This window comes from Scylla paramamosain, chromosome 9 (assembly GCF_035594125.1).
Source record: "Scylla paramamosain isolate STU-SP2022 chromosome 9, ASM3559412v1, whole genome shotgun sequence".
Taxonomy (NCBI): domain Eukaryota; kingdom Metazoa; phylum Arthropoda; class Malacostraca; order Decapoda; family Portunidae; genus Scylla; species Scylla paramamosain.
The window spans coordinates 26,447,740-26,464,846 of NC_087159.1; the positions used below are offsets into that span (position 1 = coordinate 26,447,740).

General features: G+C 38.0%; 3 protein-coding genes across 4 annotated transcripts; 1 reads left to right on the forward strand and 2 right to left on the reverse strand.

The window, feature by feature from the left end:
- Positions 1-94: 94 nt before the first annotated feature.
- LOC135103793 (E3 ubiquitin-protein ligase E3D-like) lies at positions 95-2,239 on the reverse strand. The gene is made up of 2 exons (XM_064010554.1): positions 1,987-2,239; positions 95-1,345 (listed from the first exon to the last, which is right to left on the reverse strand). Exons 1-2 carry the CDS (start codon positions 2,099-2,101, stop codon positions 129-131), a joined length of 1,332 nt encoding a protein of 443 aa, XP_063866624.1. The 5' UTR covers positions 2,102-2,239; the 3' UTR covers positions 95-128.
- Positions 2,161-13,414, forward strand: LOC135103794 (ADP-ribosylhydrolase ARH3-like). Of its 2 annotated transcripts, none has more exons than XM_064010556.1 (9): positions 2,161-2,288; positions 4,925-5,091; positions 9,721-9,820; positions 10,093-10,241; positions 10,756-10,886; positions 11,211-11,323; positions 11,458-11,653; positions 11,853-11,943; positions 12,358-13,414. In XM_064010556.1, exons 2-9 carry the CDS (start codon positions 4,926-4,928, stop codon positions 12,480-12,482), a joined length of 1,071 nt encoding a protein of 356 aa, XP_063866626.1. In that variant the 5' UTR covers positions 2,161-2,288; position 4,925; the 3' UTR covers positions 12,483-13,414. The 2 variants fall into 2 exon arrangements, with proteins under 2 accessions (XP_063866626.1, XP_063866625.1); XM_064010555.1 differs by lacking the exon at positions 2,161-2,288 and adding an exon at positions 3,670-3,707.
- Positions 12,171-16,967, reverse strand: LOC135103792 (endoplasmic reticulum chaperone BiP). Its single transcript, XM_064010553.1, has 3 exons — positions 16,793-16,967; positions 15,748-15,872; positions 12,171-15,514 (listed from the first exon to the last, which is right to left on the reverse strand). The coding sequence occupies exons 2-3, from the start codon at positions 15,867-15,869 to the stop codon at positions 13,675-13,677; spliced, it is 1,962 nt and encodes a 653-aa protein (XP_063866623.1). The 5' UTR covers positions 15,870-15,872; positions 16,793-16,967; the 3' UTR covers positions 12,171-13,674.
- Positions 16,968-17,107: the final 140 nt, after the last annotated feature.

Consider the following 17,107-nt stretch of genomic DNA (forward strand, 5'->3'; position numbering starts at 1 on the left):
GAGAGAGAGAGAGAGAGAGAGAGAGAGAGAGAGAGAGAGAGAGAGAGAGAGAGAGAATCCCGAGCTATATAAACAGGTGAACAATACAACAATAAACTTTATATAAAAATTTATTGTTGTTCATTGTCTTATTTGATGATATAGCCAACTTTCATCTTTTCAACATGTCTAATATTTTCAGGCAGGCAATTGTTTGTTGTGTCCAGCAGAGCCTTGACTCCTGTGAAAAAAGAGTCACTGCAAGGGATGAGGTGGACATGAACACTGTCAGCCCACTCCCCGCTCTCCTCGTCATCACCCTCCTTCTCTACATACAAGAGTTTCACTCCAAACACAGCCTGCAGCTTCATCTCAGTCTGTCCACTTCTTCTGGCACGTTTGGTTGCCACACTTTCAGGTCGGTTCTCTTTACACTGATTCTCCTTCTCATTCCCTCCTGTGTGGAACAACTTTGAATCCTCTTCACATATCAGTAGTTTCTGATTGGTGTTCATAGTCACCATGTACAGGTACCTCCTTGGCACTGTTGGAAGCTGAAGAACAAGTCTACAGTTTACACCAAAATTATCCTTATCTATATTTTGGAATAACATCAGCATTATAGCACTGATGTCTGTACTGTGCACTATATTTCCCCTCTCTCTTCTCCACACCAGGTTATGAGTCCACATTTTCACTGACTGATGCAGCTGCACACCAAGGGAAGTGTTACACTTAGCACAGTTTATTTCTGGTCCACAGGTGGGTTTGGCATGTTCCATGTACTCCATTAATTTGGGGTGAAGCAGGAAAAATAATTCTGTGTAGAAACATTCATCTTCCTCAGGCTGAAGAGAGGCTGGTTTCAGTTTCTCCCCATCTTCCTTGTGTATGTGGCAAAACCAATCCTCTGAGGCCTGTTCCCAGTCCACTGAGGGCAGGGGCAACACTCTCTGGAATCTTACACACTCAAACACTTGTTGCTCACACTGCTTGCAATGGCCAAGCAACTCGGTATTACAAAGAGTGCTTGACAATGGAACCACTGTTTGTAAGTCAGAGTCATTCATAAGATCAGAAGCTAAGGTACTTATCAGAGATGTCCTTTCATCAAGTTGGACTCTGACTGTGACCACTTGCCCTTCCTGGCTGATTGACCTCACCACATCTGGCTTCAAACATGTTCCTCTTGGCAGGTTGAAGCAAACCTCCTGGTCAGATTGCAACTGCACCACACACCTGGACTTCTCAACACAGACATCTCGACACGACTCAGAGGTTTCAGGTAGTGTTATGTAGATATTACCTACATGAATGTTGGGCAATACCTCCATCAGTACCTGAGGCATCTTGAGTGTTGCTTGACCTGAAAAATAAATGAACAAATTGTAAGTAAACAAATATACAAGTAAATAAATATATAAATAAACATATGAGAATAGTTACATGTAATGCTTAACCACCCTTTTTATAGCAAAGCCCTATCCACCCACACAAACACACACACACACACACACACATCTTATACCATAAGATTGCAAGCAAAATATCCCATGAAGTGTTGCATATGAGTAATGATTTTGACTTGCATCTGATTGGAACACTATGAACAAATTGTTATATTGACTGTTTACCTTATTTATGTACTTATCAGTTAAGGAGGTACAATGACTACATACCACCATACCATCTATGCATTTATCAATTCATATAGGTTTTCAGTCAGTTCAATCGCTAATCAATAAGTTTGAACTCCACCATGACTTCTTAGATTACTTTCCAGGAGAATGTGTGTGTGTGTGTGTGTGTGTGTGTGTGTAAGACATTGACGATTCAGTTTGCAAAGGCGTTTGACTCGTCTGCTTTATGTACTGACTACCTTTCAGACATTACTCAACATTAATGACAATATATACATTCCATGAGGGCTTTACAAGATCACTCCTAGACAAGATGTTTATGCTCGGCCTCACAGAACAGCAGTGGATCAGCCAGTCAGTAACTTACCTCCACCAAGAGATGTTTTGGTCCTCACTAGCTCGGCAGTGTTCGTTTGCTTCTGAAATGTCTTGAACTCGTAGGAACATATGTGAACAAAAACTACACACACAATAATCTGCATTTATTAGTTTACTTTACTCTAATTTATAGCCAGCAATTCGTTATGATAAGTTTTATTAAAGGAATTACGAGAAAACATAAATTAAAGTCGAAATTGAAGTCGAGGCATTATTGACAAGAACGGTTTGTTTGTATTCTCGCCGGCTGTGGTGGCAACTGTCCTCTCCTCTACTTGACGGTGTTTTCAGGTATTTTGGAAAACTGTCATGCCATAATTCCCCTCTTTGGTGATGTATATTAACTGTAACTACCGGTATCTGCAGTTGTGAGTTAATTAATTGTAAGATAGCGTCAATTTCTGAAGCCAATGAGGAGTGGCAGTGATGTTGGGACGTGGTGCTTAATAATAATAATAATAATAATAATAATAATATATATATATATATATATATATATATATATATATATATATATATATATATATATATATATATATATATATATATATATATATATATATATATATATATATATATATATATATATATATATATGGTAAATTTATAGTTTAAGCCAATGTCCCCAATCTCTACCCACGGCTCACGGCGTTATTATTAATTTCCGACAAGTAGTGTAATCATTAGAAATGATGTGAATAGTGAGAAGAACAAAATGAGGTAGGTTATTACCACGTAGTGTGTAATGGCTTAAACTATAATAAAACCCTAACCTAACCTAACAACTGAAGTTCAGGCAACAATACACCATTTATGTTTACCTGTGGACTTAGAAAAAGTTGAGAGCGCTGTGCATTCCCAGGCCTATTGTGGCGTTATTATTAATTTCCAACAAGTAGTGTAATCATTAGAAATGATGTGAATAGTGAGAAGAACAAAATGAGGTAGGTTATTACCACCTAGTGTGTAATGGCTTAAACTATAATAAAACCATATTTATATATATATATATATATATATATATATATATATATATATATATATATATATATATATATATATATATATATACGATACTTTGAAATTTTTGTCTTTCCTTAATTTAACCACCTTACCTTTATTTAGCCAAACGTCTGGGATGATGTTGAAATTACATTAGCATTTTCATGTGAGAGTTTAATATAAATTCAGTTAATCCTTTCACTGTAGATCACAATTTGGAGAACAGTCTCAGTGAACAGTCTCAGGAAATTAGTAGGCTAAGGGGTAAATTTTTACGATAGGACCAAACTGCATTTTGAGCCCAAAACTGATATTAATTATTGTTTTTATTCTTTTTATGTTATAGACGACTTTGAGTATGAAATACATCGGGAATACTTAATTTTGCCTCTCCTCCCCTCATCCCCCTACGATCTTGGGGTTTATGGGCTGGGAACAGGAACCTAACCTAATCTAACCTTAACTGACCTAACCTAACTGGTATTATTATGTAAGTGCACCTGTCTCACGGTAAAAAAAAAAAAATCTCAGTGAAGTACTTGGGTCACATATAGTGGTGCATATCTTTATTGCGATAAATTGTTCATTCCTGGGATATCAGTTTTTATCAATTTTAATGTTTTCTCCATGTACCCAGGTTACCTTCCACCATGATGATGTGCAGGCGGTGTTGGGAGGAAGTGGAATGAAGGACAGGAGGAAGATGAGGTAGAGGAGGGAATTTCATTAGCACATGCATGAAATAATGCCTCAGCAAAAAAAATAAAAATAAAATAAAATAAATAAATAAATAAATAAATAAAGATAAATAAATAAATAAAGATAAATAAATAAAGATAAACAAAAAAAAATAAAAAAATAATGATAGGTGGGCTATATTCTGCAAGGTGGAAGGGGGAAAGCTTGATTTTGAATCAGTCTTGGAAGATGGCTGAGTACAGTGGCTGTGAGTGCAATTACATTGAGGTGGTAAGAAAATTTCAAAGTAATAATGAATCTCAGCCACCTCCAGTTCTTCCCACTGAAGACTCCAGTGATGAGGAAGTACCAGAGAACCAATAAGGCAGGTTAGGTTAAGTTAGGTTAGGTTTAGTTAAGCTTAATTTTTTTCATTGTCATGCATAAAGATGAAACTGCATTTTCTGGTAGATTTTGGTGTTTTTTGGATGAATCTCTGCTTGTTTTCATTACAATTCATTGGTTTATGTGTGTGGGTTAGTATTAAAAAAACTAAAATAAATAATAATAATAAATAAATAAATAAATAAATAAATAAATAGAAAATGTCGATTTGTGGCAGAAACAGTTTTTAGATTCATTAAAAGCACATAAAAAATCTACCAGAAAAATGTAGTTTCATCCAAAAATGTTAGATGGGTGCACTTATATAGATTTACCACCTAACCTAACTTAACTTAATCTTATGTAGCCTAACCTAACCTGACCTAACCTAGCAAACTACATATATTTCACATCAAAAAAATGTCGTTGCTTACCTTAGACTTGACTGGACCACAGTGATGGCCATGATTACAGGTCACGAGAGGGTGGCAATATGGATGCATTTGTAAACGTAGCAGACGCACATCATCTAGCAAAAATTCCCTATATCACGGAAACTATTAATTTGCAATGAAAACTTCAATGAAGTAAGTTTCTCAATATCCATAAAGATAATCAAAAAGAAAACTTCTAAATGTGTAGAGTATTATGGTCCTCTCCTAAAATAATGCTGGCTAAGGTTATTTCCATAGGTCAGAACTAGTGGACTGTAAGCATTCTGTAGATATAGACAGACAAATAGAATATTGGAAGAACTGGTAATTACATATTTTATTTTCACACTCACAAACTTTATGATAGAGTCAACTCGGATTCACAAACTTGTCTGTGAGTGAATGAAGGAAAGCCTGTCTTGTCACCAGGATGGCTGTGGTGGAGGCTGTAGAGGCGATGGCTGGCAGGTTCCGTGGCTGCTTGGTGGGAGCCCTCATGGGAGACTGTCTGGGGGCACCATTTGAGGGGGAACCAAGAGCCTCCCCCTCTGTGCTTAACTCATACTTCAGGAGACTAAATGACCCAGACCTTAAAGGTGAGCCTTGCACTTTCTGAAATAAATGTTCTGTCAGATCTGATAATTATAAATATAGAAGTATCCATCTTGATTATCTCCCTTAATCTCTTTTCAATTTAATGCCATGTATTTACCTAGTTGTATTGTACAGGGTACGAGCCAAAGCTGATTTTGTCATTTCTCCATAACCATATTTATCCAGTTTCTCTTTAAACATGTGTTCACTCTCCTCTAACTGACTGTCTTCAGCCTCTCTCTCACCGCCCCAATGTTGCATATCTAGCTGTCTTCTACCGCTATTTTCATGCTAACTGCTCTTCTGATCTTGCTAACTGCATGCCTCCCCTCCTTCCATGGCCTCACTGCACAAGACTTTCTTCTTTCTCTCACCCCTATTCTGTCCACCTCTCTAATGCAAGAGTTAACCAGTATTCTCAATCATTCATCCCTTTCTCTGGTAAACTCTGGAACTCCCTGCCTGCTTCTGTATTTCCACCTTCCTGTGACTTGAATTCCTTCAAGAGGGAGGTTTCAAGACACTTATTCATCAATTTTTGACCACTGCTTTTACCCTTTTATGGGACTGGCATTTTAGTGGGCATATTTTTTTATTGGATTTTTGTTGCCCTTGGCCAGTGTCCTTCCTACATAAAAAAAAAAAAAAAAAAACTGTTTGCCATAACCATTTCTTCCTTCATTTCATTCCAGATTTCAATACTTTGATATGGGAAGCTGTACTTCTTGATGTCATTTGAACATCCACTCTTTATTTTCTTCCCATGCCCCCTTGTCCATCTCTTTCCCTCCTCCATCTGTGATACCAAGTCATTTCTGTTTATTCTTTTTATGTTGTTAACTAATTTTGTACATTATTATCAGGTCTCCTCTTTCTCTTCTCTCTTGTAGGGATTACCTCTTGTAGTGTTGGTTATCCCATCTCTTCAAATCTTTCTTCATAGCTTAAGTCTTTCAATTTTGGTACCATCTTTGTCATTATCCTGTGTATTCTTTCCAGTTTTTGTATATCTTTTTTTTCTATGTGGAGCCCAAACTACTGCTCTGTATTCCAATTTAGGTCATATCATACTTGTTATAATTTTCTTCATCATTTCTTTGTCTAAATTGTTAAACACCACTCTAATGTTTGTTAACAAGCTGTATGTAGAGCTGAATATTCCGCGTATGTGCCTTTCAGGTGATAATGTGTCCTGGATCATTACTCCCAAATCTTTTTCTTCATTACTTTTTGTTATCATTTCTCCTCCCATTTTGTAATTCCATGAAGGTCTCTTTCTACTTTTTCCTGTTTCCAACGTGGTATTTTCTGGCATTAAATTTTAGTCTCCACCTTTGGCTCAATGCATGTATCTCGTCACTATCCTTTTGTAACTCTGCAGTCACTTTCATCCTTAATTATTTTCATTATTTTTGCATCATCAGCAAAAAGGTTTATATAACTATTTAGATCCTCTGTCATATAATTTACATATATCTGAAAAATAATAGATGCCAACAGAGATCCTTGCGGTACCCCATTTGTCACTTCATTTCAACTTGAATTAGTGTCTTTGATTACTGTTCTTATTTCCCTCCCTTGTAAATAATAATTCATCCATCTTAATGTTGCTCCCTTTAGTCCTCCTTCATTCTCTAACTTCCACATAAGACTTTTGTTGGGAACTTTATCATAATGCTTTTTTGAGATCCAGGTGTACTGCATCAACCCATCTGGCTCTCTCTTGCACTCTATCTATTACTCTTGTATAAAAGCTCAGTAGATTTGTGACACAGGATCTCCCTTTCCTGAATCCAAATTGCTTTTCTGTAATTATCTTTTCATCTTCTAAATATTCCATCCATCTATCTTTAGTTACTATTTTACAAGGTTTGCTTACAATACTTGTTAGTGACACTGGTCTACAATTTAATGGTTCCATTTTATTTCCTCCTTTTTATATTGGGACTATGTTAGCTCTTTTCCATTCCCTTGGTATTTTTCTCTCTCCCAATGAGCTGTCAATTATATCCCATATGGGTTCCTCCATTTGTTCTTTGCATTCCTTTAATATCCATTCATTTACTTGATCTGGTCCCATAGCTTTTCTAACATCCAGCTCTTCCAGCAGTTTCTTGACTTCTTGTCTCTTTACATGTATCTCCTGTATTCCATTCCCTCATTTTGTGATACCACTTTCGGTGCCACAAAATCTGTTTTCTTTGTAAACCCAGATTGAAAACTCATTCATTTGTTCACTCATCTCAGTAGTTTCATAAAATTTTCCTTCTCTTCTTATCTTAACTTGTTTATGTCATCCCTATGTTTAATTTTTCCATTTAGGTATCTGTAGAAGAGTTTGAGCTTTTCCTTGCATTTTCTTACTATGACACTTTCAAAATTTCTTTCTTCTTTTATTATATCATATTCATTCCTTGCTTTTCTGTACTCTTGCCAAGTATTTCTGTTCAGTTTTCTCATCATTTTCCTCCATGCTCTGTCCTTTTTCTTTTTTTGCTTCTACACACCTGGCTTCATACCATTCATGCTTCTCAATTTTCACTTTGTAACTTGTTACAAACTACGAGTATTGCATCCCCTCTCTATACTTGCTCAAAAATATATCATTTTTTCTTATACTACTTTACCTTCAAATAGCTCTCTCCAGCTAATTTTTCCATAAAATTTATTAAGCTCTGTAAAGTTTGCCTTAGCATAGTTCTGTCTCTCATTTCTAAATTGTTCATTCTAGTGCAGCACTTTTTCCTCTTGTATTACTGTTTCTATTGTCACCTGATCACTTCTTCCTAGTGAACTCAGACAACGTATGGTCTACTTTCTGGGGTTTTCATAAACACTGAGTCCAACTTTGATGGTTTTTCTTCTCCTGTACATCTTGTAGGTTCATTCACCCACTGTCTCATTGTAGTCACCATCATGGTATGCATAAGTTCTTCACTCCATAACCCAAAATTTTCTTTCACTTTCATCTCCTCCCAGTTAATTCCTTTAGTGTTGAAGTTGCTTACTAAGAGCACTTTGTTACTTTTCGTTATCATTTCCTTTATGCTATTTATTCTTGTTTCTAGTTGCATAGTTTTATATCTATTGGTCTCACATACATTAGATTTTGGTGGTATGTACATCACAATAACTTTCCTTTTTCACTTCCTTTGATCTTAATCACAACACTCAAAGTTTCTGCCATTCCATCACTACATTCCACTTCGTCAACAACAATATCCTCTTTTACCAATATCATCACTCCTCCTCCCTTTCCTTTTCTGTCTCTCCTCCATGTGTTGAATTCTTCCTTTGCAAATCTCAACTTTATTTCCTCTTTTAGTTTGGTTTCTGTTAAACATACCATGTCTGGTTTATTGTTCTTTAGGTAGTCTTGAAGTACCTATAGGCTCGACACCAAACCATCTATATTTGTATACATAATTTTTAAGCTTCCGCTTGGTGATCTTCTGTGGTATCTTTGTGCCACCCCTTCCTCACTTTTATGTCCACAGCGTTCCAAATGAACCTCCTCGCTTGTTCCTGTGTTCTCTCCTAATTTTTTTGACTGAGCCTCTACTCTCAAATCTTTCAGTTTACTTCTCTCTTCTTTGTTCATGTCTCTTTTTATCCATATTCCCCTCATTTCTTCTACTTTTGCTAATTTTCCTGTTCTTTGTAAAACATATTCCATTGCTGTTTGTGACATGAATCTTGTTTTCATTGGTCTTGTTCCAATCCTGTAAACCTCTTCAGTTTGTTCAGCTATCTCCTTTCCTTCTCCCACCACTTGTGCTATAATTTCCTTAGCCCTTTTTACCTCTTCTTTCTCTCTAGTTATTTGCATGGGTAGGTTCTCCTTGATCCCAGATACCACTGCACACATCTTTCTCTGTACCATGTCTCACAAGATTACTTTTTTCCTTTATTATTTTAATCACTTGCTTTTCCATGTTCTTATTGTGTTCCTGTTGCTGTTGCCTAATTATCTCCTATATATCCACCTGCTGTTATTTTCTCTCTTCTTTCCAACTTTCCTCTGTCAATAATTCTTTTACTTTCCCAACCTTAATCTCTCTCTCTCGTAAAGCTTTCTTTAGCTCCTTTATCTTTTCCTTGAGTTTCTTGATTTCTTAACAGTACTTCTTGTTTAAGTCCACTATTTTTGTCACCTTTTCTCTCAGTTCTTTGTTTTCTTTTTCTCTTTCCATCTCCCTCTTCTTTATTATATCACTGGATATCTTTTTTACATTGCTACCACCCACCTCTCTGTATTCCTTCCACATCTTTGTTATTGCTGCTACGTTAAGTTTTTCTTGTCATATTTTCACATTTTCTTTTTCAATTTTCCATATTCATTTATTTGTATGAGCTACACTGAGGTCCTCATCCTTGAAACCTTCAAAATTATTTGCTGTGCCAACTGCCATCTTCCTCGTTGATATCACTGACAATGTTTACCTGTACACTACTCTCCCATTATCACCCATTTGGCCACTTCCTGATTTACGTTTCACTTTCCCTGTACTTACACATCATGACATTATGGAGACAGGACTCAAGCTAGGTAATCCTTGGGAGCTGCTGTGATACCAGTGTTATGTTCTTAGCTTTATCTTAGAGGAGCAATTTTTTATTATTATTTCCAGTACCATACAAACAATACACTGATGACACAGCAATGATGAGATGCGTGGCCCTTTCTCTTATTGAAGAGAAAGGATATGTTGCTCAAGACATGGCCAAACGGTGAGTTGATCTGCAGGTACTCGTATCATTATCTAAACTTACAGGAGCACATCTTTTGATTTATAGTTAGAATTTTTAATGAAAATTCTAGGAGTTATCTGTGTTTATTCCATATGTTTTCCTGGTGACTCATATATCCCTCAACTACTACAGACAACACCCATCATGTGATATAGAATTTTGTTTATAATTTGAAAAAAAATAATGGGAATTAACTGTGTAGTGGGTGTGATTATTGATGATAATATTTGGATTTGTGGTCACTATTTCAGGTTTGTAAAAGAGTTCTATGCTGAACCAAGACGTGGATATGGCAGCAATGTTGTTGATGTGTTTGCTGCTCTCCGGGCCACCAAGTTCAGGGATGTGTATGCCCCTGCAGCAATGCAGTTTAATGGTCGTGGTTCTTACGGAAATGGAGGTGAGGATGTGAACATGTTGCTCTGCACCTATATATATATATATATATATATATATATATATATATATATATATATATATATATATATATATATATATATATATATATATATATATATATATATATATATATATATATTCTCTCCCAAGCTCATACCTAATTAGAGCATTCCAGATTTTCCAAGTCATGGCTTATGTACACCTAGATGATATCTGTAGGATGCCAATGGAATCTTTTATTTACTAAATTAGAATCAGAACATGGACAGAAAGTCACCTCTTTTTTCTGTCCTGGTGAGTCCTTCCTGCTGGATGAGTTGCTGATTCATGTTGGGGACAAGGTATGTTATCAACATGCCTGAATTTCTTTGTAGTAGAGGTGCAGTAAAAAAAAAAAAAAACATGAGTGTTGACTACCTGTAGGTCTTTATTGTTTTTGTATGAATATAGTAAGAGTAGTATTACTAATCACTGCACACTTATCATGTGAAAATTAACAATGAGGTTCCTTGCAGGTGCTATGCGGGCTGCTCCCATTGCTCTTTTTTGCCACAATTCCACAATGCAGGAGCTGGTGGACACAGCCAAGGACATGGCTCTCCTTACACATGCCAACAGGCTGGGCTACAATGGAACAGTACTTCAGGTGAGCTCCAAAGAATCATGCTATATGCTTAGAGATATAAATCTTCTGTCACAAAACAGCAATAAATTCTTTCAAAGAATAAAGTACTTTTCTCTAGTATTCAACCCTTCTTTTTCCCTCACAAATTTCTTAACCACCTCTGTCCACCATACATTTGCCGTCTTCACAGTTTCATCACTTTCATTTCATCCACACTTCTTCCCTTTCACCCAAATATACATCATTAAAATTCTTAAAAACCTCATTAGCATTAGTATCTCCATATATGGTTCATATTTAATCAAAATCGCAGCAGGAAGACATAAACACATTCTTACATTGCAGTGCCTGGCAGTGCATGAGGCTCTACAGACTCCGAAGAATGACCTGAATTGTGTAAAATTTGTAGAGAATCTTATAGAAAAAATGAAACAAGTGGAGAAGCCTGGAAAGGATGAGTAAGTGACATGATCAGCACTTTGCATCTAGATGACTTTTTAGTGTTCTGTAGCAGTAAATGGTTACATTTCCTAACAAAAATAACTTAAATCTTCCATCATTTCTAGTCTTGATCTTTAAACATTCTTTACAGTATCCTGGATGAGGGAGAAGAACCCTTTGTGTATGTCAAGAAACTGGAGAGGGTGCTGGGGCTCCTGGAATGCAAGGACTCTGTTGATACTGACCAAGTAGAAGAGGAACTGGGAGTGGACATATCTGCCCACAAGTCTGTGGCGACTGCCATCTATTCTTTTGTAAGAGCCTCTTGTCCCATCCCCAACATTGAGGTATGCAGGCTTTTGGTTTTCAATTATAGTTATGTTTGGGTAGTGCAAAAACTGGTTTCCTTAAAGGAAATTCAAGAGATTGGGTGTAAGATGTGTTTCAAATGTGATGACATGGGTACATAACAGTGATTGAAAGAATAGAAACAGTAATGTAAACCTTGAGGAAGTAAACTTTTCTGATTGTAAACTTTAATTTTAGACTGAAAATGAGTTCCAGAGAACTCTACACTATGCTGTCAGCCTTGGAGGAGACACAGATACTATAGCATCCATGGCTGGAAGCATTGCAGGTGAGCACTTATATATTTTATTAAAGTTACATTTTTGAAATATTTGCAACTGCATAGGAATATTGTGACCTCATTCCTCACTACAACCTTCATGGTATACTTAGCCTGTGTTGTGCAGTAAGACACCATATCCTGATAAGGGATGGCAGAAGACTGGGGCTGCCATGCCATAGTATTTTTCTTTTATTATTTTGTGGATTTAAGGATCTCTTAAGGAAAAAAGGAAAAAGGGAACTTTTCCTTTATTGACACTAATCCAAAGGTGTACCTGCACATGGAGTGTAATTCTGTATGCTGTAACAGAACCTGGGAATTGGAAATGTTTGAAAGCTGAAGTGGGTTGGGGGTGAGGATAAGATGGATGTTTGATTATGTTGTTCCACTAACTGCTACTCAATTCTAACAATGTTTCAGGTGCTTATTATGGAATTGAGAAAGTTCCAAAAAATCTTGAGAGGCATTGTGAAGCTCTGGCAGATGCTATAGAACAGGCTGACCAGCTCCACAATCTTGTAAAGGCCAGAGCAAGTACATCTTGATGCATGCATGTAAATATATCTGAGACTGTGTATAGGTAAGTAAGTAGTTTGAATTTTTATCAGTATTTTGTAAAGAAAATTCTGATATACTTAATAAAATTCTGATATACTTAATACTGTTATTATGAATAGTTGACTGCACTGTTCTTCTTGGCTAGCAGCTGTACATGTGCTTTGTTACCTGTAGTGCAGGGTAACCTTGGCTGCAGTATTTGTTTGCATATTATAGATGAAAATAATTCTAGCTGTTGAGAATTGGGTCCATTTAGCAATCCTGATATTGAATAATGATCACAAATTAAAATATTTAAGATGCATTTCTACTTTTAGAGACAAAATCAGGGTCTTAAAATATTTAAGATGCATTTCTACTTTTAGAGACAAAATCAGGGTCTTAACTTGATTGTACAGTTCAGTTAATGCAGTGGCCTTTCTAAGTTATCCAAGTTAATGTATCCTTCTGGGAGCTTTTGAAAGATCCATGGATGATAAAGTATGTATAATACATTTAATTTTTGTTTTTAATAAAAAGTATGTGAATAAAAGTATTGACTAAAATTAAACTTGGTTCTAAATTCTTGTTATATAGGTGCCAAATGTATAAAACAAAAAATGCCATATCAAACCCACAAGGTGTGAGTTTTCTTAATGAGCTATACATAAATTTTCAATTTAATATAACTTTTTATAGGACAATGTTTTTCCTAGGATTTCTTTCCAAGATGCATTTCCCATGATGTGCCACAATATTTCAACTGAAAAAATTAATGTGCCTGTGTTCATTACTACTGTATTAATAATTCAGCATTTTGGTATATTTTTAGGCATCATGCCTACTGGATCAGTAAGGTCCATTCTTCAACCACATGCTGCATATATATATTTAAGAAATCCCTTGTAAATTATGTTTTAATAAAACTTTTCTGCTTTCATGAATCTTTTGGAAACTACTGTGATATGGAAATATCTTTTTTCTACTGGGATATACAGAAACACCTTTTTTCTAGCATCATTTATTATAAACAGATCATCCGTTCACACACCTGGAATGGACTTGTGCATACATACTTAAAAAGTGTAACATCTTTCATTCAACCATGAGATGAGCAGCTGCTGAATATGTCCTAAAGATGAGCATGAGAAAAATGTACTTCCATCACAAAACCAATAAGTTACTCATAAACTAATAACTTTACAACTCATCCTTATCAAACTCCTCTTCACCAGTTGGAGGAGTACCACCAGCACCCTGGTAGAGCTTGGCAATTATTGGCTGCACAATGTCCTCCAGTTCCTTCTTCTGAGCCTTGTAATCTTCTGCCTCAGAATCAGGGTTGTCCTCCAGCCACTTGATCTTCTCATCAATGGCCTCCTCGATCTTTTCCTTATCCTCGTCAGTAAGCTTGGCCCCGAGCTTTTCCTTATCGTTCACCTGGTTCTTAAGACTGTAGGCATAGGACTCAAGCTCATTCCTGGACTCTACACGCTCCTTTAGCTTCTTGTCCTCATCAGCAAACACTTCAGCATCCTTGATCATGCGCTCAATGTCCTCTGGGGTAAGGCGGTTCTGGTCGTTGGTGATCACAATCTTTTCCTTGTTGCCAGTGCCCTTGTCTTCAGCAGAAACCTGGAGGATACCATTCGCATCAATTTCAAAGGTCACTTCAATCTGGGGCACACCACGAGGAGCAGGGGGAATGCCAGTTAGGTCAAACTTTCCGAGGATGTGGTTGTCCTTGGTCATAGGTCGTTCACCCTCAAACACCTGGATGGTGACAGTGTGCTGGTTGTCAGAGGCAGTGGAGAAGATCTGGGACTTCTTCGTGGGGATGACAGTGTTACGGGCAATGAGCTTGGTCATGACTCCACCCACAGTCTCGATACCAAGAGTTAGAGGGTTGACATCCAGCAGCACAAGGTCATTGGTGTCATCTTCACCAGACAGCACACCAGCCTGGACAGCAGCACCATAAGCAACAGCCTCATCTGGGTTGATACCTCGGGATGGCTCCTTGCCATTGAAGAATTCCTTTACCAGCTGCTGGATCTTGGGAATACGAGTAGAGCCACCCACCAACACGATCTCATCAATTTCCTTCTTCTGCAGGTCAGAGTCCTCAAGCACCTTCTGCACTGGCTTCATTGTAGACCTGAAGAGATCCATATTCAACTCCTCAAACTTGGCTCGGGTCAGTGTCTCTGAGAAGTCCTCTCCCTCAAAGAAGGATTCAATTTCAATCCTGACCTGGTGGCTGGCAGACAGGGACCTCTTTGCCTTCTCAACTTCACGACGGAGCTTCTGAACAGCACGGTTGTCCTTTCTGATGTCCTTGCCCTTCTTTTTCTTGTACAGCTTGATGAAGTGGTCCATGACACGCTGGTCAAAGTCCTCACCACCAAGATGAGTGTCACCATTTGTGGCCACCACTTCAAACACACCAGAGTCAATAGTGAGCAAGGAGACATCAAAGGTGCCACCACCAAGATCAAACACAAGGATGTTCTTCTCGCCTTCCTTCTTGTCAATACCATAGGCAATGGCAGCAGCTGTAGGTTCATTGATGATCCTCATGACTGTCAATCCAGCGATTGTGCCAGCATCCTTTGTTGCCTGTCGCTGGGCGTCGTTGAAGTAGGCAGGGACAGTGACAACAGCATGAGTGACAGTCTTTCCAAGATATGCCTCAGCCACTTCCTTCATCTTTCCAAGCACCATGGCAGAGATCTCTTCTGCAGCAAACACCTTCTCTCCCTGTGAAGTGGAGACCTGGATATGGGGCTTTTCATTCTTCTTGATGACCTTGAAGGGGAAGAACTGAATGTCATGTTGGACAGACTTATCAGTCCATTCCCTACCGATGAGCCGCTTGGCATCAAAGATGGTGTTCTCAGGGTTGGTGGTGAGCTGGTTCTTGGCAGAGTCACCAATGAGTCGCTCTCCATCGGCGGTGAATGCCACGTAGGAGGGAGTGATCCTGTTACCCTGGTCGTTTGCAATGATCTCAACTCTGCCATTCTTGAACACACCCACACTGAAAAGAATAACCACACCATTAGAACTTCGACCAACTGCAACACTGACTACTCATTAGCATGACACAAGATGTGGGTAATATAACAGGGGAGTGGTGCCCCACAAGTTCAGTTACACAAGGGCAATGACCTTTGATGGTTTACTGGAGGGAATGTAAAGGATATATTGTGCACTGTTAAGGAAATTATTTAAAATTATTACAAGCTTTGCAGAACCTGAAATAATCCTTACCATGAATAAGTGGTGCCAAGGTCAATGCCGATGACAGTCCCTACGTCTTCCTTCTTTGACTCCTTGGCGGTGACCAACAAGGCCACAGTGGCCATTAGGCCTAAGGCTACCCAACACCTCATTTTCTGAAAATGAAAAGCACACATTACTTACATGAAGGACAATGAACAAGGATGACAATATGAAACAAATGCACTGCCAACATTAACAGATGCCACCCTTCCCCCAGACGTGACCTACATGGCAGCCGGCACATAACTGTACCGTCCCAGTCCCACACATCAACCCCTCCCTCTCCCCCTCCAACTCCCCGCCCTGCCCCGCAACCCGGGGATGGTAGTGAAGGAGGCGGACAGCTGTGCAAGTAAAGAAACACTCAAGAAAGCCCAGCACTCGCTGAATACCGTGCCAAAAGTTAAACCGCTTCGCTACATAGGTGCCCGCTTGACTCGCCACACCACTGCCTCCCTCCAGCCGTAGGCTTGGCCCTGACGATCGAACCAGCCAAGAACCTTCCAGAACGCCCTAGGGCACATCAAGATATCAAAGGCTAAATTTCTGACTCCCGTCAATGAAATGAACAACTTTTACTTTGAATATGCAGCAATGTTTCGGCCTCCACAATAATAATTAAAAAAATACCGTATTAATAATGTTCCTCCGAAGAGGCACAAAAATTAATTGATCGAAACATGAAAAAAATGAGGTAATAAAATAAAGCTTTAATAGAAAACTAACCCACACACTCACTAACTTCCGGTTTACAGAACTCCAAGGAGTATCATAATTATGTAGTTACGTTATAACCCATTCCCTATTTTAAATATATTAGTGTTAAAGTCATACATCACCCAAATAACAATATTTATATTCGTCCCTTCTGATAAAAAGAGTAAATAAATATATATATATAAATATATAACAAAAAAAGTTGAAAGAATGCAACCGTAACCTTTAACACAGCCGGTATTTTAACGAACATCAATTACATGACCAAACACGATCAATAACCACAAATCACGGATAACACATGAACCATACTCACATAATACACTTCAGGACGTTGACTGGACTCAGTAAATGGTTATAAATATGTATTTCTGTACACAATACTGGATGGAAGACTGTCTCACACTGTTCTTGTAGTTGGTTCTGTGTGACACTGACTGGGCGGCGCCGCGCTCCCCTACAAATATCGTCTGCAAAGTCTCGTGGACCTTTACTATTGGTCCTCGTAAACCACGTGGTATATAATCGTGGCCTTCCATTGGTTCACGTCATCACCCTCGGCGCATTGTCATTGGTACACGTCTAGCAACTATTTTCGAGATTCATTACAAGTTGAACTTTACAATAGATT

Coding starts and splice junctions, on each gene's coding strand:
- LOC135103793 (XM_064010554.1), bottom strand. CDS start 2,101: ATGCAGATTATTGTGTGTGTAGTTTTTGTTCACATATGTTCCTACGAG. Junction 1,346..1,986: donor CAAAACATCTCTTGGTGGAG/GTAAGTTACTGA, acceptor TTTATTTTTCAG/GTCAAGCAACACTCAAGATG.
- LOC135103794 (XM_064010555.1), top strand. CDS start 3,685: ATGAAGGACAGGAGGAAGATGAG. Junction 11,654..11,852: donor GTCCCATCCCCAACATTGAG/GTATGCAGGCTT, acceptor CTTTAATTTTAG/ACTGAAAATGAGTTCCAGAG. Junction 11,944..12,357: donor CATGGCTGGAAGCATTGCAG/GTGAGCACTTAT, acceptor ACAATGTTTCAG/GTGCTTATTATGGAATTGAG.
- LOC135103792 (XM_064010553.1), bottom strand. CDS start 15,869: ATGAGGTGTTGGGTAGCCTTAGGCCTAATGGCCACTGTGGCCTTGTTG. Junction 15,515..15,747: donor CTTGGCACCACTTATTCATG/GTAAGGATTATT, acceptor TATTCTTTTCAG/TGTGGGTGTGTTCAAGAATG.